The 25802-nt window shown below is 40.1% G+C and overlaps 2 protein-coding genes across 4 annotated transcripts in view; one reads left to right on the top strand and one right to left on the bottom strand.

Moving 5' to 3' along the window:
• Positions 1-670: 670 nt before the first annotated feature.
• WNT16 (Wnt family member 16) lies at positions 671-14022 on the top strand. Its single transcript, XM_085042321.1, has 4 exons — positions 671-1065; positions 1163-1410; positions 3342-3628; positions 8546-14022. The coding sequence occupies exons 1-4, from the start codon at positions 980-982 to the stop codon at positions 9008-9010; spliced, it is 1086 nt and encodes a 361-aa protein (XP_084898447.1). The 5' UTR covers positions 671-979; the 3' UTR covers positions 9011-14022.
• Positions 14023-15820: 1798 nt separating this feature from the next.
• The window catches only part of FAM3C (FAM3 metabolism regulating signaling molecule C), a 31027-nt gene continuing 21045 nt past the window's right edge, over positions 15821-25802 (bottom strand). For 2 of the 3 annotated variants that reach the window (XM_085042334.1, XM_085042337.1), the window contains exons 6-10: positions 22622-22680; positions 21058-21108; positions 20530-20614; positions 18451-18577; positions 15821-17445 (exon numbers count right to left, since the gene is read on the bottom strand). In XM_085042334.1, coding sequence (XP_084898460.1) covers positions 17356-17445; positions 18451-18577; positions 20530-20614; positions 21058-21108; positions 22622-22680 — 412 coding nt within the window. In that variant the 3' untranslated portion in view covers positions 15821-17355. Of the gene's footprint in view, positions 17446-17802; positions 17920-18450; positions 18578-20529; positions 20615-21057; positions 21109-22621; positions 22681-25802 lie in introns of those variants that run through there. The other variant, XM_085042347.1, reaches the window with a different exon arrangement.

The raw sequence follows: 25802 nt of genomic DNA, 5'->3' as shown, positions 1-25802 counted from the left end.
TGTACATTTGTCATTGAGATGATTTGTTGTGCTCTTTACTTGGAGCTATTGTCAGTCAACAAGAGCTATTTCACTAATTTACAACTGAGTCAAATCAAAGTCTTTACAGATCTGCCATTTTATCCAGATTACTTTTAGCGCAGGTGTTTTGCTTACACAGAAGGAAGCAGCAATATATTGTGATCCAAGAGGACTTGAAAGTCCAGAGTGCCAACACCAGCTCTCCATCAGGTGCTAGCTGACTCATTGGCTTTTAATGTATAACTAACGACTAACAATCCAGGTAGCAGTTGATAAGACTGTCTCACTGAAGTTAACAGGAACGAACAAATGCTGTCCTAATAAATAATGATGCTGACTCAGTTAATACTGCTAAAGCATTAGAAAAAATGAATAAAAAGTGTAGGGAGTGTTATGATCTATTAAAATAATCTCTCTCCTGTCTGTGGATTAGATCACTGCAGACCCCTATAGGGGTTCCTTTGCCCGCAGCTCCGCTCTGCCGCGCCCGGAGCCCGCTGCACCCCTCGCAGCCGCTCCCGGCGCCTCTCAGCCCCGGAGGCAGCACCGCGGGGCGCGGCCGGGCTCAGCGCTGTGCGGAGCGGTGCGGAGCGGTGCGGAGCGGTGCGGAGAGGCGCTTTGCGGAGCGGAGCCCCCGCCGCACCCCCGCCCGGCCCGCCCCGGCCCGCCCCGGCCCCCGGGCGGCCAATGCACAGGCGGGGAGGCACAGCCGGGGAAGGAGCCGGGGAAAACATCAATCCGAACTTTCTCACCTTGAAGGGAACAGAGCGCTCCCGATGTGTCCCCTCCTGCCGCCCTCCCTGCCAGCCCAGCCTGCCCAGGAGGGCCGTCCGACTGCCCGGGCTCGCCGAGGCAGCTGCCCCGTGTACCTCGAGGGGGACAAACGCGAGTAGGGGGTGACCCTGGGTTCAGCCCCTCTCAGTCCCTGCCGCCCGGGACGGGGCTGGATGTGGCTGCCATGGGGCGCGGGGCTCCCCTGGCACCGCGCCTGCTGCGGGCACTGCTGCTGCTCACCCTCTGCCCCGCTGCTGGCAGCAGCTGGATGTGAGTAGCCGGGCGCGGGGTCGGGGCGGGAGGGCTGCGCGGAGCCGGTTCCCCGTGCCCGTCGGAGCCCGGCGCTGACGGGGGACTGCCTCCGCAGGTGGCTGGGCATCGCCGCCGCCGGCGGGCCTGACAAGCCGGGCTGCGCCAGCCCTCCGCTGAGCCGGCGGCAGCAGGACCTGTGCGAGCAGAAGCCGGAGCTGGTGCCCGCGATCCGCGAGGGAGCGCGCCTGGGCCTCCAGGAGTGCCGCAGCCAGTTCCGACACGAGCGCTGGGACTGCCGCTCGCCGCCCGCCGCCCGCCGCGGCACCGCCGCCCCCGCCGCGCCCGGGCAGCAGCTCAGCAGCGGTGAGTGACCGCCCCGGCGGGTCGCTGCCGGCTCGGGGGGGCCGAGGGACCGGGGCTGCCTCCTGCTCGGGGTTAGCGCGGCCGGGAGTCCCGCGGGGCGGCGGCGGGGACCGTCCGTGCGTCCCGTCGGCAGAGCCGGGCACAGCCGGGGCGGTCACCGCAGCTGTCCCGTGTACCGCCGGCACACGAAATGCACCGAGCGGACGAAACCTGGCCTTGTCTTTGCAACGTTGTTGTTGCCTCGCGTAATTTTTGCATAGTACGCCCGTGGATGACTCTGCCCGTCGGTAGATCCACTTAACTGTGTTGAAATATTGCTTTTATTAGACTTATGTTGGGCTTATCCCCTTGTGCCATAGTTACTAAATGAGTCGGGTTATGACACAGTATTTCAAAAAAGTCACTTGTTTGCAGGTAAAAAAATATGCTCAGGGCACTAAATAGAATGTGAAATGCTTTAAAATTAATGTATCATATGTGCTCAGCTACGGGTACTGATCAGCACAGCGAAATCAAAGCTGCTTTTCTTTGCATAAAATTATTATGGAATTGCTGGAATTTCCACCGAAATAAGGATGAGTTTTTTAAATATCAGCACCAAAGCTTTCCTGCAAGTTGCAAGGATCCTGCAACTTTTTTGAGCTCCCTGGTCACTGACTGTGTGAATGATGTGATTTTAAATATTGTGGTACTTCCCTTTGTGTTCATGCAATTTTCACTTTCTACCAAAACAGTTCAAAACCCCTAAGCATTAATCATGAAAACACAGAGTGAGGAATAAAAAGTGATGCATATTCCAGAAAGGAAAGGGAAAAAAAAGAAAATGAGAGAAGTTTACCCCACTGTATGGAGCTATATGTATTGCATGTTAGTCCTTCTGTCCAACAGGAAGGGCTGTTCCTGAAGACCAGTGAATGAGTGGCACTGCTCACCCACAAGGCTTCACCAGTATGTGCTGTGGAAGCCTTTTATGATGGTACCAGCACCACAGACTAACACAATCAGGAGAAATAAACAGGAACTTTCCTGCCCATGAGCAGGAACTTGGGAGACTGGGAATAAATAATTTTTGTAACAGTGAAAATTGGCCCCGTAAAATTTCAGCTACATTTACTGACCACTCATTGATTTTCAATTTGCTCAGAGTATGCCTTGCTTAACAGTTTGAAGCTGCGTGCCACATGATGCCAGAGAATGGGACAAGCTTAAGAAGCTTGGGCAGGTCCCTCTGTGATTCTTCTGAGTCTAACAAGGGAAGGCCTTTCATGCTGCTGCCTTTCTCGTGGCCATCTTATTCTAGGAAAAGCACATGGCCTAAACATCCTTGTGCCATCCTAATTTCTGCCTGGTTTAAGATTTTTGGGGCTCCTTGCAACCTTTGTGAATTAGAGAAACATCAGTGTTTGCTAAATTCAGCATGAGGTAAGTTTTGGTCCTTAGTTTTACCAGAGTAACCTGAGATTCTGACAGCTTATCTGAGATTTAACATTTTCTTCTTCAAATCAGTATGAATAGTGAAAAGCAGAGTGGAGAGTAAGGGGATTAGAATATGGTTAGTTTGGGGTTTGGGTTTTTATTCACTATTAAAATTTAATTGGCTTGAAAATTTCTGTGGTAAATAATGTTCCTAATGAAATTTAGAAAAAAGTTACCAAAAATTGCATGGTACAATTAGCAAGAAACAGCACCATCAATATGAAAATGCACCATCAATATGACTTCAGGGTCATACGAAAAGGCCCTGAAGTAATTTTGGGACATGAACATCCACTGGCTTGAGCAATTAATGCCACAGACCAAGCTGTGATGACTTTAAACTTGTAACCATTCCCTTTTAACACTCATCTGGCTTGTAAGGTCCCTTTCTCCAGCCATCCAGGAGGGCAGTCAGAGGGAGCTAGGGAGTAACGTTGCCATGCCTTGCTGTGCAGGCACGAAGGAGACGGCGTTCATCTCGGCCGTGACGGCGGCGGGGCTCGTGCACTCGGTCACTCGCTCGTGCAGCGCGGGAAACATGACCGAGTGCTCCTGCGATGTCACCCTGCGGCACGGGGGCTCGGCCAGCGAGGGCTGGCACTGGGGCGGCTGCTCGGACGATATCCACTATGGAATGGCCTTCAGCAGGAAGTTCCTGGACGCGCCTTTCAAGAACATAACAGGCAAGAGCGGCAGCGGACTGGTGGCGATGAACCTGCACAACAACGAGGCTGGCAGGCAGGTAGGTGTCAGTCAGATGTGGCAGCAACTGCTCCATCACCTTCGTTGACAAAGTGGCATCAACCAAGGGAGGCTGGTCCTTGGCTGCAGGTATTCATGGGGCCAGTGGCAACAACAGCACTAACATCACCAAAGAATACATGTACAAACTTGGAATCAGAGCTGATTTTAACTAACAAATCTCCGTATATTAAAATAAAATCCACAAAATAAGTAAAAGATCTGCAGTGCTTAAATAGTAGATGTATCTTAATTAGATATTTGATATTAGGTTGCAAACTTGAAATAGTCCTGTTATCAGCATAATACAAGTTTTGTCATTGATTATTCTGTTGTTATCATGACCTGTGTTTTTAATTCTCTCTAATACTGAATGAGAAGGCCAGTTGGAGGCAAGGCCTCATTACTCATCCACAGTCTGCAATCCACACTTGAGAGTGCAAGTCTAACATTGTTCAGAGAGGAAATCAAGAGTTAATATTTTCTTTAAAAACATGGGATAGATATGACACCTCCAAAGCAGCTCATTGGTAAGGACATGCACCAAAAAAAGTGAAAGGAGACTGGCTTTGGATGGCTTTTCTTCAGCCCAAAGAACTTCAGACCCAGGGTTGTGCAGGAAACGTGTGTTTGAGTGTGTGACATTGGATTCTTCTTCCTGTCCTGTGGAGGATTTAAAATGGGGGCAGAAATAGCCTATACAGGGAGATGTTTGCCTGTAATCTAGTGCTTGGAGCTTACATCTGGAACGGCAGAGATTTGGATTCTGATTTTTCCTTTAAAATTACTTTCTCTGCTTTACCTTGGAGTTTTTAACTTCATCTTTAATGGCTTTCTCTGTGCCCATAATACTTTAAATGTTTTGCTTCATGATACAGCTTTAACTAAAGAAAAAAGAAAGGGAAAATCTCTGGTTATGGCTACGCATACTGATGGAATCCATTGTAACTCCATAATTTCCTGTAACCAGAAGCAGCATCAGTGGCTTTTACAACCAAACACAAAAAAACACCACCACAAAAAAACCAACACACAAAAACCAAAACACCCAACACAAACCCCCCCACCACCACCCACCCAACACACCCAACAACACCAAACACAAAAAACACAAAAAACCAAAAAACCCACCACAACTGAAGTCAACTTTCCTATCTGCCATAGGCAAGGAATAGCCATAGTGAGCCATCATAAGAGCCATGGTGGTATAATTGAAAATTGTTTTAAAGTAATTTTTACAGGTAATATGTGTTATTTCATTTAAGCTATGTAGTTGGAAAAGCAGACAATCTTTCAGGTCCCTTCTAACCCAAACCATTCCATGATTCTATGGTACTATGACATAGACCCTTTTCATTACTGAACTAGATGAGGCAAACTTTAAACCTAAGTCAATGCTGAGAACAGTTACTGTGAGTTTAATTAGATGCCAGTCAGCTAAATCATCTCCAAGGAAAGATGACTGGTATCTTGTGGTAGCAGACATTAATAAGAGGAACAGACGATTAAGTGATTATTTCCTTAAGGAAAGAGCAAAGGGTTGTTTATCATGTTTGTAGAGAGAGAGAGTTAAGGAGGACATACGATCAGCTTCCATGCATAAATATTTTGCAATTTAATGGAAAAATGTAGGATAAAGCAAATATTTTGTTCACTGTCCAGAATGAAAAAGAATGTTTACTGTTGGTACTTGGGATTTCTAGCAGCAATATTATCTGAAGTAAAGTTTAGCATAACTCTTCCTTTTTGTATTTTCAAATCTTAACTAGGAGTTGCTGGAAAATGTTGATCTTCGTGTTTTGGGGCTTACAAGAAGGATGTTTTGGTATCTTATGACTTTTTGTAATAAGTACTATCATGTTCCTGGTTTGGTGTCTTGCAAGAGCAGTCTTCCAGGGACAATACTTCTGTGTTTGTTTGGAGTTAGTAAGAGAACTGGTATGTGCAGAATTCGCTTGTTTCTCTCCTATTTCAGTACAAAATGTTATTTTACACTTCCACATCTCATAGTTATCATATCAATGTATAAAAATTTTAAAACTGTGTGTGTCTTTTGAGTTGTCCACTAATCTGACTCTCAGAGGACTCAGATTGCATCTTTATTCTGCTACAAGATAAATGTTCATCATCTTTTAGCATGGCAATTTTCAGTGTACTTAGTGTGCATATCTGAGTTGGGCTCCTCTGCTTCTTATACAAAAGGATGTGGGGAGTCAGGCACTATGGACTGACTGTCATTGTATTAGTATTATTTTACTACTGGAAAAATTCTGCTTACTTTCCACTTGTGGAAGTTTATTTGATGTGGGACTTGTGTTCTCACATTGAAAAAGCCCAGCTTATTGGAGAGTTTGTTTTTACTGGTACTTGTGGATTGGGAACAGGCTCACCAACAGTCTGGACCTGTTCTTAAGTGCTCCACCTCGGTAGGACGTGTACTTGTCTTCATGAATAATTGTATTAGTTCTACCAGTGGCTGAAATTGAGACATTTGATTACAGGCATTGGTTCCTGTTACAAAACAAGTACTGGCAGTCCTTATCTCACAGCTGAGAATAGAGCTTGCAAAAAAAAAAAAATCTTAATTTGGAGATATTAAGCATTAACTGGCATTAAAGGGCATGTCAACTGTGATTTCATTGACTCTCTTCTTTGCTGCAAACCAATCTCTGCTTTCTGCCCATCTGTCTGTTCCAGCCACAGATTCCCACCCCGTTATGCTCCCTCTATTGACTGCATTGGATCAGTGAAAGGAAAACAGTTTAAAAATGATCTTTCTCTCAGGTTTATTTTTTTAAAAGGGCAGTGTTCATCCCTGTTCATCACTTAACCCTGCACTCTTCTTGTGCTTGTACCACCAAGGCTGAGTGGCAGCAGGGGCAAGACGAACTGCTCAGATGGGCTTGTGGCTGACCACAGCATTTGTGGTCCCAACTCAGTTCCACACTGATCATTTCCCACAAGCTATCAATCAGTTCCATAACTCACCCAAGAATGCCTGTCCCAGCTTACTCAGAACGACACATCAATCTACTAGGTTTCTGTAACAGTGCTCCTCTGAAGTTCTCTATGAAATTTTGTTTCATAGGGAGAATCCTCTCACTGTTTCATGAATAACTGAACAGATTCACTATATGAATCTGGAGTGTCTGGGAGTCATGGTCGCAGTAACCCTGTACATCCCAGTCACTGTGCACTTCTGAGGCACAGGTGTGTGCTGCAGCCGTGTCCCACCAGAAGACCATGTTGGCCCTATAGGAACCATCTTAGGTTTGCTTGCAACATCAGGAGAAGATGCCTAGTCCCTAAATTTTGCCAGATGTTCAATTATGGGAGTTTTTTGATTGAAGTTCATGTGACAGACTGAGATCCAGTAGCATGTTTTGTGATCAAAGTAAGATAGTAACCTCCCTGTGCTGGCAACACAAAGTATGTTGGAGTCCAGCTTAAAAATTTGCCCATCCTAGCAGCTGGGAAGCAACACACTGAATTGCTTTTGTAGTTCTTGCATTCATCTGATCACCTGTATACTGCTAATGTATGTTGCTTTTTTAGATTTTGATATCAGTGTAAGACTTCAATATCAGTGTCTGCTCCTGTTTTGAAACTCTGTCTCCCTCTATTTTTGTTTAATTCATCCTCAGAGAAAGACTCTGAGTGTCATCTGCTGTGCTACTTGACCACATGGAAGTAACTTAGCACCCTTAGCACCTAGCAGATATGTCCAGAGCTTCCTCTGACAAGTTCTGGATCCTTCTGCCCTTAGTAAGTACCTTACTGTACTGTAGTGAAAACAAGAATTACATCTGTAACCTTATAAATCTAGTAGTACCATATGATTTAAAGCAACTTTCTGAAATTCTAGTTACTTGATGAAAATAACTACTCATTCAGAATTGGAAAAATGTTATTAAATCCTCTATATTTTTAAGTTGTGTGTAAAATTTATCTTTTGATATTGTGTTTCTCTTTTCCTTCACATTTTTATTAGGTCTTCCATCTTCTGACAGACCTTTTGCCCTTGGATTTTAAATTCTCACCTGCCTCAATAACTGTTACATCTTAATGATTAATATTTCTGACTACCCAGTGACTTGCCCATTGACAGATTCTTGAGATATGAGCAGAAGGTCAAGTCTGTCTATTAAAGAGAAACTAGTTGTGTAGAAGAGATGATAAGTATCTACCAGTATTAACTAGCAGTTGATTTGCCACTAAAGAGTCTGTGTGTGCTCTGGGGTGAGAGTTTGTTTGTTGCAATGTTCTTATTTCTTCCAGTAGTACAGAAAAATCTCCAATCACAAAAGCAGCATGTGGAAGTGTCTCCTGTACAGATGCATCCTTTCACCAGGTTTAGTTTGCAAATGGCTGTTCTAGGTCAGGGCACATGAGTGCTCTTTCTTGCTAATGTTTTTTGTGAAAGCCTTGAGTATATGGCTTCCACAGTAACCTTAACAGCAAATAGGTGCTGTTAATTCACCAAAGATGTGACTCCAAGAAAACATTTTGGTCATGTGTTTTTACGTTTCTAAAGTAATATGCAAATGCCAGCTCAGGCCTGTGTCAATACCTTTGGGAAAGAATGTTCCAGAGGCCTCAATGCCCACTGAAATCAATGGAGTAACCGTGCTAGACTCATCCCAAATTTCAGTGACCATGGTCACCATGATGAAAATCTTTCATTGTTGTGATTTCATACTGCTACATTATGGCCATTGCAAACTGCAAATGAAGAGCACTTCTGAAAATCATGCCTCTCACAGTGGGAGTCCAGGATTGGAAACCTGGCTCCCTGCTTTGGAAATGGCAATGGCAGCTGTAATATTAAATGCTTTGGGGCCTCTGTGTTACTGATGTCAGGCAGCATTCCTAATGAATGAAAGACCACATCCAAATGTTGTTCTCCCTTTGTTTTCAGGCCGTAGCAAAGCTGATGTCTGTGGATTGTCGCTGTCACGGTGTTTCTGGGTCCTGTGCTGTGAAAACTTGTTGGAAAACAATGTCCTCCTTTGAAAAGATTGGCCGGTTTTTAAAGGATAAGTATGAAAACAGCATACAAATATCAGACAGACTGAAAAAAAAGCTACGCAGGAAAGAAAAAAGCCAGAGAAAAATACCAATTGGGAAAGAGGACCTGTTGTATGTGAACAAATCCCCCAATTACTGTGTCGAAGACCAGAAACTGGGGATCCCTGGAACTCAGGGAAGAGAATGTAACCGCACCTCGCAGGGACCCGATGGCTGCAACCTGCTGTGCTGTGGCCGTGGGTACAACACCCATGTGGTCAGGCACGTGGAGAGGTGCGAGTGCAAGTTCGTCTGGTGCTGCTACGTGCGCTGCAGGAGGTGCGAGACCATGACCGACGTGCACACCTGCAAGTAAGATGAAGTAAAGGAATCGTGGCCAAACCATCCGCCCTGCTTGGTGCACACAGCTGCCACACAGGCAGCAATCACTGTCACCGTGTGGGATTTCAGAGGGATCAGCCTAGGGGGGAACAGGTACTGCCAGACAACGGGCAGCCCAAGCACGCAGCAACTGAAGTGACAGCTGAGTAAATATCAGACTGCACGCATGGACAGCTTAAACAGCAAAAAATGGCTCCTGATGACACATTTGAGTGTGTTACTCCATGAGCAGGGACAGATGCTAAACTTTTCAAGTATTTAATAGCCACAATGTCCTGAAGATCCATGTGGTGGGTAGGTACAGTGGAGAAATCTCAAGATCTCATTAGCCGGAGACTGAAGAGTTAAGAGGATTTGTAAGACACATTAGATATAGTCCTTATGTCTGTGCTTTTAAAATTGGTACTGGATGGATCCACTAGATAGTTCATTTCTGCAGGCTTCAGAAAAACCCACAAAAATAGGGAAAGAGTTCAGCTGTTGACCACGAAGCATTTGCTTTGCAGCCGTTCGGAAAGCTGCCTTCTGTGTAATGTGCAGAAGAGCATCTGGAGCTGAGGAACGTGAGTGACTGCAGAGAGCTCAGCACTGCCTGCCTGGAAAGGGAGAGTCAAGCTGTGCCCAGGGTAGAGAGCCAGGAGCACAGCTCAGTGAATGTGAACAGGGTACCCAATAGCAACCTCGGGATTTTTAACAGGTTGTCCTTCAAATGCACAAGGGACAGGTATGAGAAGGAATGGAAATACAGTTTGATATTTGAAGGAAATAAACCCCCTTGCAGGCATTTCCGCTGTATCTGAGCACACATTTTGCGAGTCAGCTGGTCATCACCCCACTGTTGAATTCTCTGCAATAACCTGCAACATTCAGCCATCCCACTGGTGGTTCACCATCATTATCAAAATTAACCACATGAGATTTAGCCCAAAGAAATCTGCCATAAAGCAAAGGATTTTTTAAAACAAATTTTCATTGTAGAATCAGCAGCCAGGATTTTTCATTAGGTTTCATCCTCAGTAAGTTCAATGCACAATGTAATTTATCGACTGGCTCACACCACTAAAATATTTGAACTGTTAATGATAACATTTTCTCTGCCTCCATATGTTGGCTTAATTTTATTTTACATCTGTGAAAGGTTGTTTATTTTTATGCAGTGATTTAATGCCTGGCTTAAAAAGCATCATGTGAAAGGATTACTGTTGTTTAATTGTGCAAAGACCTATTTTTGATAAGACAAGAAAGTTTATATTTTGTAAATATTTAAATTATGCAAGTTATGTAAAAGGTTTCCAAAACTAATGTGATAAGACTACAGCCCTTGATATTTGTTGGTTAGATATTTGCTAATATTGTAGTAGCCTTTAACTGATTTTCATTTGCATGAGCTGGGGGAAATTAGTTAGAGAACTGCATAAGTGTTGGGTTTTTTTACCATCAGGGTGGTTATAATTATTGCAGTTAATACACACTGATGAGAAACACTTACTATGATTTGCTAAATGGTCAGTTAATTAATATTCTGCATACTTTCTTTTTTCTTGTTCTCCTAAGTGCATTTCACAAACACTGACATCCCAGCTCCAGCAGTAAGTAAGTACTCCCAACTGACATCAAGGGAACTTGGAAGGTTTTGCAATCCCTCAACTTCTTCCATACTAACAGTCAGTTTTTAGAAACTTGGACAGTTTGGCTGAGGCTTTCAAAGTTACTTTGAAGAATTCATTTCCTAGTTGTCAATTATTTTACCAGGAAAGATGGTGACCAGATTCCAAACTGCCTCCCTTTATTGGATGTGTAGGTCAGGAAGGAAACAAAATCTTCTGTGTTGTGGTCTTTCACTGCCTTATGTGGACTATTTTAGGAACATCAGTTCAGCAACAATGAAGTCCTTTATATGCTGATTCTTTTTGGACCTTTACTTCACATTTGGCCAGTCTGTTTCCACAGCCTGAACAAATTATTATCTTGAGACCACAAAATCTGCTGTCTGTGGGAAGGGTGCTCAGCATGCCAGCCCCTGTCACAGGAGGATTCAACACCCTCTGTGTGAAAACTTGGACAGGGAGGACACATCATGGTGGAAGACCCTGAAGAGACAGTGGTGACCTCACTTCATTTCAATCTTCCAGCAGTGAAAGTAAACCCACAGGTTCTTCAGGCTGTGCCACAGAGCAGATTGGCAGCATGGCTGGGAGATGATACTGGTTACTGTTGATATGAAGGTGCAGTAGAGATCACCTCTCTCTCTTTTTTATTCTGCCACATGTCAAGTTGCTGTCAGAGGCAAGTGCCTTGGTGCCCTACATGAGCCTTCTCCTAGCAGTACTGAGTTCAGGGTTGAGATCACCACTGTTTTGTCATATGGGATTCCAGCTCATGGGAACTCATTCAGGGTGAAGACCAGAATCTTCTATAGAAGCAGCCCTGACCAGTCTTCCAAAACAGCTTAGCTTTTGTCATACCTAAAGGTTCTTCCATGACTGATCTGCAGAATACAGAAAATCACCAATGTACTTCTCAGCATACTAGGTTCTGGCAGAGTAGGAAACGTGGGGTAAATAATCCTGGATTTTTGGGCCTAAGATCAGCTTCAGGGATTTTCCCAGGAGGGGCAAATCTCAGAAGGCTGTTTCTGGGGGTTTGAAGGGGAAAGGCACTGACATCAGCATTGCACTAGGATGTTGGGCAGCTGTGATGCAGCCATTGCAGCCAGGATGTCTCTTGCCTGCTTGGCTATCCAGTGTTTGATGCTGCATTATTTTTGACAGTCATCTAGTTTAAAATCAAAAACATAATCATTTTGTTCTTAAGTGTTGTTAACAAAAGATTTTTTTCCAGATTTTCTTAAGGGGAAGAGTTTATTTTTTCGAAGGATATCAAAAGAGAATGAGAAGAGATAACAGAAGAGAAGAGGTAACACAGGGTTTGTGAAAGCTTCAATAGCTGAGCAAACCAGCAACAGGGGTTTGAAGCTTCATTGGCAGTAAAAAAAAAAAAAAAATCTTGCTTCTGGGAAGTTAAGAAAGAATTTGATGGCAGGTGGTGTTACCCTTTCTGCACTGAGGGTAGAGCACACAGTCTGAGGGGCTGCTGCTCACTGACCTGTGTGCTAACACTGGGGGCTTGGAGGAGGAAGCAGAAGCAAAGCTGAGTGCACTGGGGAGACTGAAGCATGAGCTCCTCTATTTACCTGTCACAGTTTAAATTGCTGTTTTAAGTTAAGCTCCACTGTAACTTACCTCAGTTACATCCATGAAACTTGTGCTGGATGGACATTATCTGTAAAAGCAATTCTGGACAGGATCAGGATATGACATTGTTTTGTAGTAGCATCAGGGCTGAAGAAATTAGCTGACATCTATTGCAGTATTTATTCCCCAAAACTGTCCTTACTCCTTCCACACTCTGGAAAAGCTCTCCTTGTTGGAGAGCAAGAGAACCATGTGTAAGACAGCATGGCATATGACATATGGGATTGAGCTACTCTTGTGGGCATATGGCACTGGGATGAATATAATTCACTCTGTTTAATAGAGTGGGGGATTTTTACCTGTGCTAGGATTGGAAGACCAAGACTGTTGACCTTAAAAGCACAGCCTTATAATACTGTTGTACAGCTTTGCAAAAATATGTACTTTCTGTTTGGAAGTGGCTATATGTGTGCTTATCTGAGCAAGTAAGATTGGTAAAAAAAAATTCAAAGGAAATTGTAGTGGGGAAAAGGTCTTATCACAGTCCTGTTTCCTCACACTGTCCTTTTATGCATGGAGCAGCAGTTTGTTAAAAGTAGCAAACCTATGAAAAATGCCCCAAGTTTACTTTTCGAAGAAAGGATAATTGTAGCCACTTCTGAAAGTGAAAATTATGTTTGCTATTTTGATCACAGAAATGCATGTACACATGCATGTGCTGCATGTTTAAGGAGCAAAGTTGTGTTGGTGACTGAAGTGCTGACATACTATCCAGTCACTGCATTTGTTTCTGAGCCCATGTAGTTGGAAAACTGTGGTTTGCTAACTAGGACGGTACAGTGACCATTTGAGTGGTGACTACTGGGCAAGTCCTGCTGCAGAACTGAGTAGTTTTTCAAGGACAGGCAAAGACTAAAATGATCAGCTGGTTAAAATTGCATTTCCCAAACTTTGCCTCCTGTGGTTTGTATTTCTGGAAGTCAAATATGCTTTCCCCCCTGCACAAATGACAAAATAAACTTGAAAGAAATGGTGCCTGTGAGCTCCACATTAATGTTGCAGATAATTAGTGCTAAAATACCCCTGCCTCTCTCAGGGTCTGCTGTTAACTGGATCAACAATTGTGTAATTTCACTGGTAGTTCTGTTAAATAATTAATGGTTTTCTCAGCAGAGAATGAAATGGGAACTAATCCTGTCTGGCCACTGTGTCATCTCTGCAGAGCTGGAAGTGTGGTTGGAAGTGTGGTTGGAAGTGTGGTGGCATATAGGAACACAGGACTGCAATTCATTTTACAGCTAGCATGGAACACTGAGTCATGATCCCACTGGCAAAACCCGGAATTTGGATACCAGGGATGACTGTAAACAGATGGCCTTCAGTGGAGGGGAGCTGTAACTTTGCACACCTAAGAGCTGTAACAAATAAAGCATTTAAGAGGGTAAAGGCAGACACACACAAATGGAGTTTGGAGACTAACTGAACAAGAGAACGATAGAAAGATTCATTGCAGGATAGTGACACATGCTTTGAGAAACCTTCTGCTGAACCTGTGTCTGTGAATACATCTTGTCATGGGCTGAAAGATCAGAGCCCATCTCAGGGTTTGGCCATTTCCTTTTCCTCTTAGCCTTGCTAGGTTTATTACTATCCGCTGTATGTTAAATGACCTGTGCATTTTCGCATTTTAATTCTTCATACTTCAAGAATTATCAGCTTACCATCTCTTTTTTTTTTATAATAACAACTTATGTTTGTATCTGGATGCCTTAATTAAAAAGCTGAAACTTTTGATTGGTTAAGACTTCTATAATAATTTTGCCCAAAGCCCTTAAAATTTATATCTGATTGTGGAGCAGAGTGAAACACATTTCATGAGCATTCCATGTTTTATAGAGAAGCTTGACACTATACCAGGGGTTAAAAACATACTTCAGTAATTTCTGCCAATGGAAGCAAAAACAGACGTTATCTGAAACTTTGGGAATTAAGTTATTGACTTTTACACATGCTGATTTTGGAGCAGTAGGCCGTAGTTTCATGGCAGGCTGGGTTTGCCTGTCAGGTTGGGTGAGCTCAGGCTCTACTCCCAGTTCTGACCCCAGCCTGTTGATTGCTTTAAAAATATGGTTCACAGAAACACTCCACAAACAATTGGTTTGGTTCAGTTTGGAGCAGAAAACTGCAGCAAGGACTAGCAACTCCTGGACTGTGCTGCCAGCATTAGAATATTATCCATCTATGGTTTCACACTTCATGTGCATTGAAAACTCCTGGCTTTTAACATAAATCAACAAAACCAAAACCCACAGAGCATGAATGGAAAGAATGGCAGGATTTCTATGCAAGAAATTTAGGTAGAACCAAACTTTTGGAACTACCCAATGCTACAACCACCTCCTGTAGACATTTTGATCCTCACAATGTGCTAACATAGGAGCCCTCTCAGGAAAACAAGAAAACCATGCACAGCAAGGAAGGTTAATGCTTCAGGCAGGCACATTTTCCATCAATCGATGATTTTATGGCAGTGCAACTACAAGTAATCTCTCCAAAAAGCCCTGCTTGCCCAGGACTAAACAGCTCTAAGCCAAGACAGAACAGTATCATGCTCTTTTGAGACAATACAATTTTGACTGCTTAAATAACCTTGAAATATTACTTGAGCTCAGTAGTTTGTTGGGTTGATTTTTTTCCCCTCTGTTGTTGATTGTTCCATAAATGCAATGCTAGGAAACACTCCAAACCTCTTGCACTATAATGCAATATCAGCAGGAGGAACAGATTTTAACAGGCCCCTTATATTAAGGCTAGGGTATGGCCTTGCAGCCATAAAACTGAAGAGGATTTCATCAATAGAAAGTCAATTTACTTAGTATCCACCTTAGCCTGACCCAAGTCAGTTAGGGAGGGACTGCAGCCCTTCCCATCCTTACACAGTAAAGTCAGTCATCACTTACGGTGGCAGTATTATTTCGCCTTCTGAAATTACCCACCTGGCCTCTTATTTTATTAATACACTTATTCTTGAAAAACACTCAGACTGCGGAAAACCCAAACAGCTCAGGAGACATTACATACACATCAAGCATTTAGCAGTCACTTCAGCGTTTCAGGAAACCAAGTGCCACAGTAAGACACCTGGAAAGCAAAACATACTGAGCAAAATAAAGCTTTTTCCAAACTGGCAATCAGGAAACTAAGGCTGTAAAAGGGTCTGCTTTTTCCAGAGGAAATAAAATAAATGAATTAAAAAAAAAAAAAAGACACTAGGAAAGGTCTTCTGGATAGCATTGTAGCCAATACTGGCATATAGACAAACAGAACTGTTTCTGTGAAAATTCCAGAATTTACAATTAGTTTTTCACACCAGCCTTAAGTAATGAAATAGAATTTCAAACTGATTAGAAAAGGGGATTTTGCTTCAATCAAAAAAATACATGATTTTAACATATCCTCCTACACAGGAAAATCTGGAAGATTTAACAAAAGCAGTTTCATTTGTAGCTGCTTTATATTAATATTGAGAGAAACCCACATTATTTAAAAAGCTGTTTAAACACACAGAACAACTCAGAATCCAGTCTTACTCTGGTATCAGAGATTGTTTATTTTTCTTACAAGGTAATTCTCAATATTGCTTGAAATTTTTAGTGCACAGAATTTGTCTAAGAAAACATCAAAAATACTACTATTACTAATGCCTCTGTGTTAAACTTACTGTGGGTTCCTGAAAAATCCTTTGAGGCTTTTGCCTCATAGAATTGGCTTGAAATTTTTGAAGAATATAGCAGAACTCATAACACAAAGCTCCAAGAGAGTACAGCCAATTCTGTGTCAGCCCTAACTTTGTGAATATGGACAAGGTCAGTTATACCATATTAACTTAGTTTCAGGAAAAGCTCAAGCCGGCCCAACTTAAAAGAAACATAAGTTTAGAAAGAAAGCAAGGTCTTCTCACAGCTATGATATAAGCTAAAGAATAAGGCCACTTAAACTTGGTCCTTTTTTATTTTCCATTTCAAAAAGGATGAAGGAAACATGGTCAGTTAAGTTCACAAGTCATACATTGCATAACCCGAGACACAACGTGCTCTGTAACATTCCACTGGAAGAAGAGATTGCCTTGGCTCATGAGAAGTAATGTAGGTAGTAAAGGTGCACAACTGTGTACCCTCAAACAACTCTTACTAGAAGGCAGACTGCTTTCTAACAGCCTATTTGTGATGGGAGATTTATTCCTGATGTTAGAACTAAGAGGAAACTCTTCACGATGCACATTGACTGCATGATCAGCGACTGCAGCTGAACAGCCACAGGGAGAATCAATGGTTAAGCAGCAGCAAAAGAACTGCAATAAAAATGAACAAATTAGCCACAGTACTGCCGCTTAACATGCCAAGTCCCTTCTATAAAGTAAACACTTTCAAGTTAAGTACAAATTCTTCCAAGCTGCTTTTAAATATCACACACACAATTTATATGTTTACTTTAGTTTGCCCCCTAAAGATAAAAAAAAAAATTCTTTTGTGCTTTTCATGGCATATCTGTGTTATATTATGTAGTCTTCCTTTGCTGATTACTGTTTTGATGGAGGACTACAAAATAAATCTTTGGAGCACTTGGTATTAGAATAACCAAATAGCTTTAAAAATTGATGCTGCCATTAAAAAGGCAGAGGATAAAAAAAATTAGAGCTCCTTATTAACATATTACTAAAATCTACAATATTCCACTAAGTTTATGTAGTCACAGCAACATTGCACTGTTAAGAGGACAGTACATTTGTCAAGATCTGTTTATTGTCCACATATGTTATTTATTAGCCAGTTATCTACAAGTATTATTTACCACAGGCAAACTAAATACTGTGCTTTTAAGAAACCTGCATAGAAACGATTGGATGTTTCTTTTATTTTGAACATATTTACAAAAAGAATTTCTATGTGTGTTAGCAATAAATAATCCCAATATTCAAAATGTCAGTGCTCATGCACACACTGACAAGATGGCTGCATGCTTTGAAAACATTATTTACAGTACAGTCTCCTTCATAGCCCTCTCTCTAATAATAGCAGAAAGTGCATTTTCTTCCATATTCTTTCTCCTTTTCTTCTGTTTTCATTTAGTCTTGCTTCTGAGGGATACAGCCTTCCATCTCAACAACTTCTGGCCAGCCTTCATACTTGTTTGTGTCCTTGTTATTCTTTATATGCTATAAATGGAAAATATCAATCTGCCATTAATGTGAAGTCATTTATCCTTTTGCTTTAACTCACTGCTTTAAGACATGTATTTATTTTCAGGCCACGGGCAAAGAAAAAACATCATTATTAATTTATTGTGCTTTGAATCAAATGTAACAATCTCTCAATATTCACCACTAAAACGAACTTGCTCAGACAAGTGTATGGTAAAAACAGGTAAGCCATACTGGAAATATATTTAAATTTTATTATAGATGTTTTCTTAGGAAGAGAGAAGCAAGGAAACAACCAACTGCATTAAAGCATGAACCACTAGGTAAAAATAAATAAGAATACTAAATTTACAAGGCAATGAAAACAAATAGTGAGATTTTAAAGAACATTTTATTTTTCCACCAAAAAACCATCTGCAGTCTGGTAAGACATTATTGCCTCCAAGAGTCTGCCACTGTGTCTGCACTTAGTTCCACTCCCTTGCAAAGCTGGCAGAAGAAAACACATCTTCCTTACTCTCCTAGTACAAAACTACTTTTACCAGAAATTAAAGGCAACATTGACACGTGACAAATTGTAACAGCTAAAGTATGGGAACATATTCTATTTCACAAATTTTGCTATGGTAGCAATTTGAGAGAAAAGCAAAGCTAACAGCTGGGAACACCAATACCTTAACTGTGCACTTATTTATTGGAAGTTCACCATTCTTAGTGCATCTAAAATACAAGTATAGGCAGAAAGTTTTGAATTCTTCTCTTTGATTCATTATAAAGATAAATTATCTACTTATTGGCATACTAAGATCTACCCCATATAAGATTTTCTTATTTATGAGTCACCAAAGAATCTTTTTTGTATGTTTAAAAGGAGGAAGAAGAAAAAAAACCTGAAAATAACACTGTGTGCCAGTAACTGCAATAGATACCCAACTTGAAAAAATGCATAGCATTTATAGAACATGCTATGCTTCTATTAATGCAAGCTGTTAAATTCCAGGAAGTTATAGAATCACAAACCTGTTCAAATGGACTTTTAGTCTTAATTCCTTTTCCACCGCAGAAGACCCAGTTGTCTCTGAAGCCAAGGTTAGTAATGGATGTGCTTCCTAATTCAGCGATCAGTTTCCGTGCTTCCTCATTAAGCCTTAAAAAAACCACAGAAGTTCAGTATGTGAATACAATACATGCCCTCGGAGCTTTCATTGCACAGTGCACTAGTCTGCTTTGATCTTATTAAAAATAGTTTAAGTCAGTCAATATTGGGCAAGATCTATCTTTCAAAAATCAGATAAGGCTAGTTCTGAAATCACCTGATACAATGAGCACTGCTCTTTCATACTACAATCTCAAGGAACCAGGATATAAACCTATCACTACACCAACAAAAGCCAAGAACTCTCTCCTGTAAGAATTTATATCTCAAGTCCCGTTAGCAATTCTCCAAGCAACAAAAAAGTCAGTTTTTAAACATTGTTTGCAGGCTCAAGCTGAAGTCTAGATAAAGTAAAAGCTATTTTAGATTAGAAGAATCACGTAAGTATTTGAAATAAGTTCTTGTCTGCTTTAGGCAGTTAATTCAAAATTCAGAATGCTGCCCAACAGCATGGTTCAGTGTCTGTAAAGCCAAGTAGGATAATTTTAGTATCAAAAGGAAAACAATTCTGCAGGATAAGTTTTCATTCCAAAATCTCCAAATAGCAGCTCTTTAACTTACTAAATTTGCCTGATTACCAAACAAGACACAAAACTTCTGATTACTACCACTTATTGATATATAGCTGTATGACTCATTTTAGCCAAAATTATGAAAATTATTAAATACTGTGGAGGACTGTGGAGGTTATTTGCACAACACATGCTCCAACTTTCTCAAGCATTAGGGCAGCTTAACTCTTCACAAATTTATTTCCAAGAACTGGCATTTATGTTTACAATGTTACCAGTGGTAGTTATAGTAGTGTCAGTAAGCAGTAGTTCCTGTCTGTCAGCATGACAGAGCCAAATACAACTTCTTGTTTAGCTGTATTTTATCTACATACAAACTTTCAAAAACATCAGCTGTAACATGAGTATTGAAGCAAAACTAACCCTACTTTTTATCTAAAACAATAAAGAAGAAATGGAAAAGGGTAAAAAGTAAAGTAACAAAACAAGTGAACAATAGAGAGAAGATCCAATCTTGGCTAAAACCCCAGTAATTTACTTCTTTCCTAAAAGCAGTGAATGTGAAGACACTTGATTATTTACTGTAAAGACTGCACACTGCAAAGTCAGGACTTAGTCATATGAAGCTGCTTCTATATAAAAAATACGGACAAGCTGTGGATAATGAATTGAACCAAAAGAGGGGAAAAAAAGCAGACCACATTAACAAAAAGTTAAATATTAGTAAGATAACAAAAGAAAAGGAAAAAAGTTTCAATTTTCACTGTGAAAAGCAATCCTTTGGATAGCATGACTTAAGTGAGGAGTAGATTACAATACATATTCTACAGTAATTTTTAGTATTTATTGAAACTGACCCAAGTTGTGAAAGTTGGAAGATAATGCTTCAAGAGACCTAAACCCTCTTAGGCTACATCTAGATTAATAAATTGAACAGCTTTAGGGTGGAACAGTAAAACGCTGAGGCCAAAAGGTACAGGGCTCACACTAGTAACCTCTGAGACTTTAAATGTAAGGATGCAGGCAAGGCTTGCTGGGAATGGTCTCTGCCATCCTGTAACCACTGAACTCCATCTTGGAGCTGATCTGAAGAAAGTGCTGGATGGAACAAACCACTTTCCACTAGAGAATGTTCTCATAATCATGTTCCCATGTCTAGACCTATGTGAATTTACTAACCTAAGACAGAATGGGCTACCAGCAATAAAAAAAAATCAACACACCTACATCTGCTTAGTTTTAGTTTGATCTTTGTTGTGCCCAAATCACATTTGTATTATAAAACCTATAAACCAAAAGTATAGTTTCAAATCTGTCACCTTGGAAGAACAAAACCTTATTAAAAGTGATTGTGTGATAATGCATTTTTTTCAGTATAAAACAGCATGTAAAAGTTTAAGCAACATTTGCTGTTTAAAAGCAATGACATACTTGGTTGCACCATCATCATATGTTGCCATTAACACAATTGTTCCATCCTGGATGGACTTCAGAAATTCAATAAGTGGTGCCACATCTGAGAAGAAAAAAAACATAAAACTGTTTAATAACAAGCAACAATTCTATGTTTAAACATCTGTAATGTTTTTCTGCCAAGACATTACTTTTAAGAATATTTGTAAATGTACTTAGCATTTACAAAAAGATGCTGAGTAAGAGAAAGCAAAAATGCATCAGAGAACTATTATTTCATAGAAAGACTTTAATCCATATTGTGTAAAGACATAACCACTAGTGAGAACTACTCTGGAGAACAAGACTGTTTGATAAACCACACTGTTCCCTCCCACCTCAACTACTTGTGTTTCTTTAAAATTGCACTCTCCTCACAATTACAAAGGTAGAGGTAAAGCACTCCCTTAACTATCACCTTAAATCACCACAGCAAAAGGAGTCTAGAAAAGAAACAGGAAAAAAGCACATTTGTTGTTTCTCTCTAACCAGAGTAATTGCACCTACCTCCTCCCCACATGTCAAAGAACTTAGTATCTAATAACTCTCCTGTTTTACCTGGAGGAAAAGAGAAAAAGAAACATTTGGTGCCATCAAATATAGCCAAAATTATTTTACAGATAACATGCCCAACTCCTCTTACACTCTCAAAGTGCTGCAGAAGACACAAGATAAATGAACTATGGTGACATTTCTTTTATGAAAAGTGCTCCTTAAACTGTGTAGTGGTTTGTGAAAAAGTGCAGGAAAAGGTAAGAGGAAAAAAGTGAGAAGATCCAACAACAGTGTGGGAGGCCAGGCTGGATGGGGCTTTAAGCAACCTGGTCTAGTGCAAGGTATCCCTGCCCCTGGCAGGGGGTTGGAGCTGGGTGATCTTTAAGATTCCTTCAAGCACAGACCATTCTATGATTCTAGGCAAAATTCTGATTTTGCTTTAAGTGGAATCGAAAATAAAAGAAAACACCCACAGAATCTAAAATCAATACAGAGTATACAATTCATATATTTGCACTTTTTTTTAAACCGGTTTTGCGAAAACACAGCACAGCTATATAATGCCTTTCATGCCACATGGAAAAATCAGAAAGATTAAAATTACACTGCATGTTTTGTAGTAAATTGTTAGTAGATTTAACCATCCAGAATAAATAGAAAAAAGTGGACAATATAGTGTCACTCATTACCTTTTTTTATTATGCTGTCTACAAAGTATTTGATAGAAGGTGGACTTTTTTTTTAATATATACATTCATTAAAGTTTGGAAGACAGAGAGAAAGACTGGAGCTATAAAATACAAAGATAGGTATTTTGGTTTTGAACAGATTGAGACAATTAAGGAAAACAACAAAAGATTAGGAAGTATTGTTCAAGTCATGCTTTAGATGATGTAAATATGAGTACAATCCACAAATAACAAGAATTTATATTGCAGTGGAACGACAAAGTGCTATCTCAGTGCTACAAGGAATCGTTTTCTACACATTGAGGACAAATGTGCCACTACTGACATTCAGTTCAACCTTCAAGGTAACACACAAGGTTTAATTTGTTTGGTTTTAATAAAAATTATGAACCCTGAACACAATAACCTAACATTATGTATTTAGGGACAAGATCTATAGACCAAATATACTGATTCAAGTAAGGAAATAATGAGCTGGTCTTTCTGTGTAATAACAAAACTGTTAAAGAAGTCTCACTGAAAACAGAGCAACAGAGAAACACAGTCTACAGTTTAATTAGTGGTGGCAACACATGAGGTCAAAAGAAGTAGCATGCATCTCATGTCTTTCTCCCTTTTTCTTTGCCTTAGGAATTTACGTGATGCATCAACAAGACAGTCACCACAGCACTCCACATTTACAACTCATTATTGGAAACAAAGATGCACTGAGTTTTTCTACTTTGTAACAAAGTGTCAGTACCAATATCTGATATTATCTCAGTCTAAATAACTGAATACTTCCTTTTCTCATCTTCCTTGCCTTTCACCACCCCACAGTATTTCACCTTAAACGTCAGAAACAATTTGAAAATAAAGACAATCTGTCCACTTAAATTGTCACTTACCATTGACCAAGGCCACATTTATTCCTCTGCCAACATTATTTTTAACTCCACTCATTAAACTGAAACAAAATAAATATTTTTATTTTTAATAGGACAATCTTCCAATGTGAAATATTTCTGTTTTTTAACCAGGATCAAATTCTAAGAGATACATAGTTTAAAGACTAGCATGTTCATGAGTACTTAAATGAAGCAAAATGTTCTTGAACTAATCTCTGTTCTTAAAGCACCCCTGAATTAAGAATAACATATCAAATATCTCCAGTTGTATTGATTTAACTTGATTGCTTAATCATCTTGATTTCAAAGTATGTCTGTATGTTAAAAGTGTCACAAAAAATAACAGTGTTATTAATGTAGTTATGTAACTAATATATTTTAAAAAATAACCGTATATTAATTTGTGGAGCTCAGCACAGTCAAATAACCAATATTTTAAGCTTTTCTTTGTAAGCACAAAATGAACAAAAATGTATTAGTAAGTTTAAAAGCTAACTGAACAGAAGCATTTAAAATTCACATTCAGAAACAAGGAAGGCAAAGCACTTAGCTATTCATATATGTAACAGGAAACCCAGCTGCAAGAAAAATAGTTAGTATACTGATAGGACTTTAAGCAACAGTGGCATACAATCTTGGAGTACAATCATATATGCCAAAAAAATGTCACAATCAACAGTAATTTAGACCAAACTCAGAGGGGCAAAGGGGCTAAAAAGAAGAGTGTCATTGCAAAATGGAAGCCCTTCAAAGCAGTAAGAGGAGGTAACAGGAACATTAAGATTTAGGTAGGATGCTGTGTTGTCTTAGACCATGGCAGCTGTACCACTGTAGCTAGAGGAAGCTTCCAGACCTTCTCATTCCTGTTCACTGGCATTGTGTGAAGAACTCTGTTCTGCCCCAAATGTTCCAGCATTAATATTTTGAAGCTAGAATTGAAAGAGCTAATATAAACAGGACAAATAGATGTAAAGTTTGGAACAATTCCATAACTTAAGATAATGAAGAGACCTTCAGCTGAGATTAAACAAAGCATCTCAGCAAAAGCATACAGGTGCACACATATCCTTAATTTGAAATACACTCTAAGAGATGCTTTGATTCCATCTGGATCAGGATTTCTTTAACCTCCCTAGCTGGCTTTAGGAAGGGGCTGCACATGTACAATCCTGTTATGTTCAAAACTTTTTTCACATTTCTTCTGCAGAAATATGATTTTCAGGTCATGTCTGAACACCCATTCTAAGCAACACATCCTTACACTCACAGCTTCCATGTCAGCTTTCTCATGCCAACTTCTTAGTGATAGGCTAGAAACAAGAAATGGTCTATCACAGAAGTATGTCTGTATGTCTCTCTGGTGCTATCTTTTGCACCGGGGATAAAGACAGAAGCCAAAATTCAGAGGAAAAACTGAATGATGTCAGATGTCAAACTGAATAGACAAGCACCAGAAACAGACTCAGTATTCAGAGAGGCCATGGAAGACTACCAGATAATGGCAACTCTTGGCACAGTAAATTTAAAAGGTTTTAAAGAACTTGTAATCAGAGATGAAAGTTCATATTCTTCTGTGAGTCCCTTAAGTTATACTACCTGCCCTAAATTCTAAAGTAAATTAAAACTCTAATTCAGTAACTTATGAAAGAAAATACTTGAAATTTTCCACTGAAATGCAGAATTCAGTTCTGGTTAGCAGGGAACTCCAAAAGTATTTTAGCCAATGAAGGATCATTTTTGCTCTGATCATATGATTTCCATGTCATGTCTGAGCATCCATTCTAAACAAGAAAAAATACAGCAAATAAAGACTGGAACATAAATGACTAAAGGCAATGAAGTTCTGAACACACTCCTTTCCTCCTGCAAAACTTAGTGGATATTTCATTTACCAAAAAGAATAAGAACTTCCTTTCATTTACACTATGAAATCCTCTGTAAATAGATAGCAGCCCAAAAACATCTAATACTGAGGTGACGAGGCACTGAAATTCCACACATGCATAAAATTACAAACGGATTCTGATAATAAAACCTGCAGCTATGAATACAAGAATTCCTGGTTACTAAAGGAATGTAGTACAACATCCTGCTAGTGGGTTACTGTGGCACAATCATGCAACTGGCTTCTTAATAAAGAAGTAAAACTGCATAGAGAAGTTGCTAGTAAAGAAGTAAATATAGCCCCTTCTAAAGAACCCATGAAGTAGCAACTACAATATTTAATATTTTGATGATGAGTCCAGCCTGTTTTTTTCTAATTTGGATTATGGCCTCCCAATATAGAACAAGGGTATAACTGAATTTGTATACAACAGAAATCCTGTTTCACATTAAAATAGCTCTATAAATAAAAGAAAAATTGAGAAATTACATGAATTCTGAATTGTATCAGGACCTTTAGTGCTTTCATAAGTCAAGTGACTTCCCTACATTTAATACATAGGAAAAAACTCTACTCTGTAAATACAGATTTACAAATTATGAAAACTTGTTTCTGCTGTCCCGTCATAGAAGTATGAAGAACACAAAGTAATCAGGAAAAAAAAACCTCACCTTTTTGCAGGTGAGAGTTCATGAAATGTCTAAAAAAAGAGCTACTCCAGATGAAACAAGGGTTTTTTTCAGAGCTCTGATATATTACTTTATACACTTGAGACAGCTTGTGCACCATCACAAACACAACAGGCTGCAATGCAACAGCTTCTCACATGAGGGCAGCCCTTCCTCAGTTTTAGAATTCTTCCAAGAATTTACAATCAACCAGTTGAGAGCTTCTGATAGAGAAATAAAACCTCTTATGAGCAAAGCAGGAGATCATATAAAATCGATCAAGTTTTCTGGTGGACACTGAAATAGACACAACCAGTCCCTCTCTGAAGGAATTCAGAAAGATGTTTGCCAAGGAAAGCTGGACTTTAGAATCCAACAGCTGTGCACTAAAGTGCCCACTAGTACTAACAGAATAGAGGCTTTTACTAGCAGCTACTTTTGTTTCATCACTTTCTTCAACAAAATATCTAGTGGAGGGTTTTCTCTTTTTTTTTTTTTTTTGACAGAAATAACAAAACTCTTTTTAGTTAACCAGTCACTAAGACATTAAAACAAAAAAAGTCAAAAATCCCAAACGAAACGACCCTACAATCCTGAAAGTAAAACACTACTTGCATTCCCACAACTT

Source organism: Lichenostomus cassidix, chromosome 1Aa (assembly GCF_008360975.1).
Source record: "Lichenostomus cassidix isolate B80296 chromosome 1Aa, HeHo_3.0, whole genome shotgun sequence".
Lineage (NCBI taxonomy): Eukaryota > Metazoa > Chordata > Aves > Passeriformes > Meliphagidae > Lichenostomus > Lichenostomus cassidix.
The sequence above is the reverse complement of the archived record's forward strand: the minus strand, read 5'-3'. Positions and strand labels throughout refer to the sequence as shown.

Excerpts from the sequence above, each read along its gene's own strand:
- WNT16 (XM_085042321.1), top strand. The coding sequence starts at position 980 with ATGGGGCGCGGGGCTCCCCTGGCACCGCGCCTGCTGCGGGCACTGCTG. Across the intron at positions 1,411-3,341 it reads CGGGCAGCAGCTCAGCAGCG|GCACGAAGGAGACGGCGTTC; the intron begins GTGAGTGACCGC and ends CTTGCTGTGCAG. Across the intron at positions 3,629-8,545 it reads ACAACGAGGCTGGCAGGCAG|GCCGTAGCAAAGCTGATGTC; the intron begins GTAGGTGTCAGT and ends CTTTGTTTTCAG.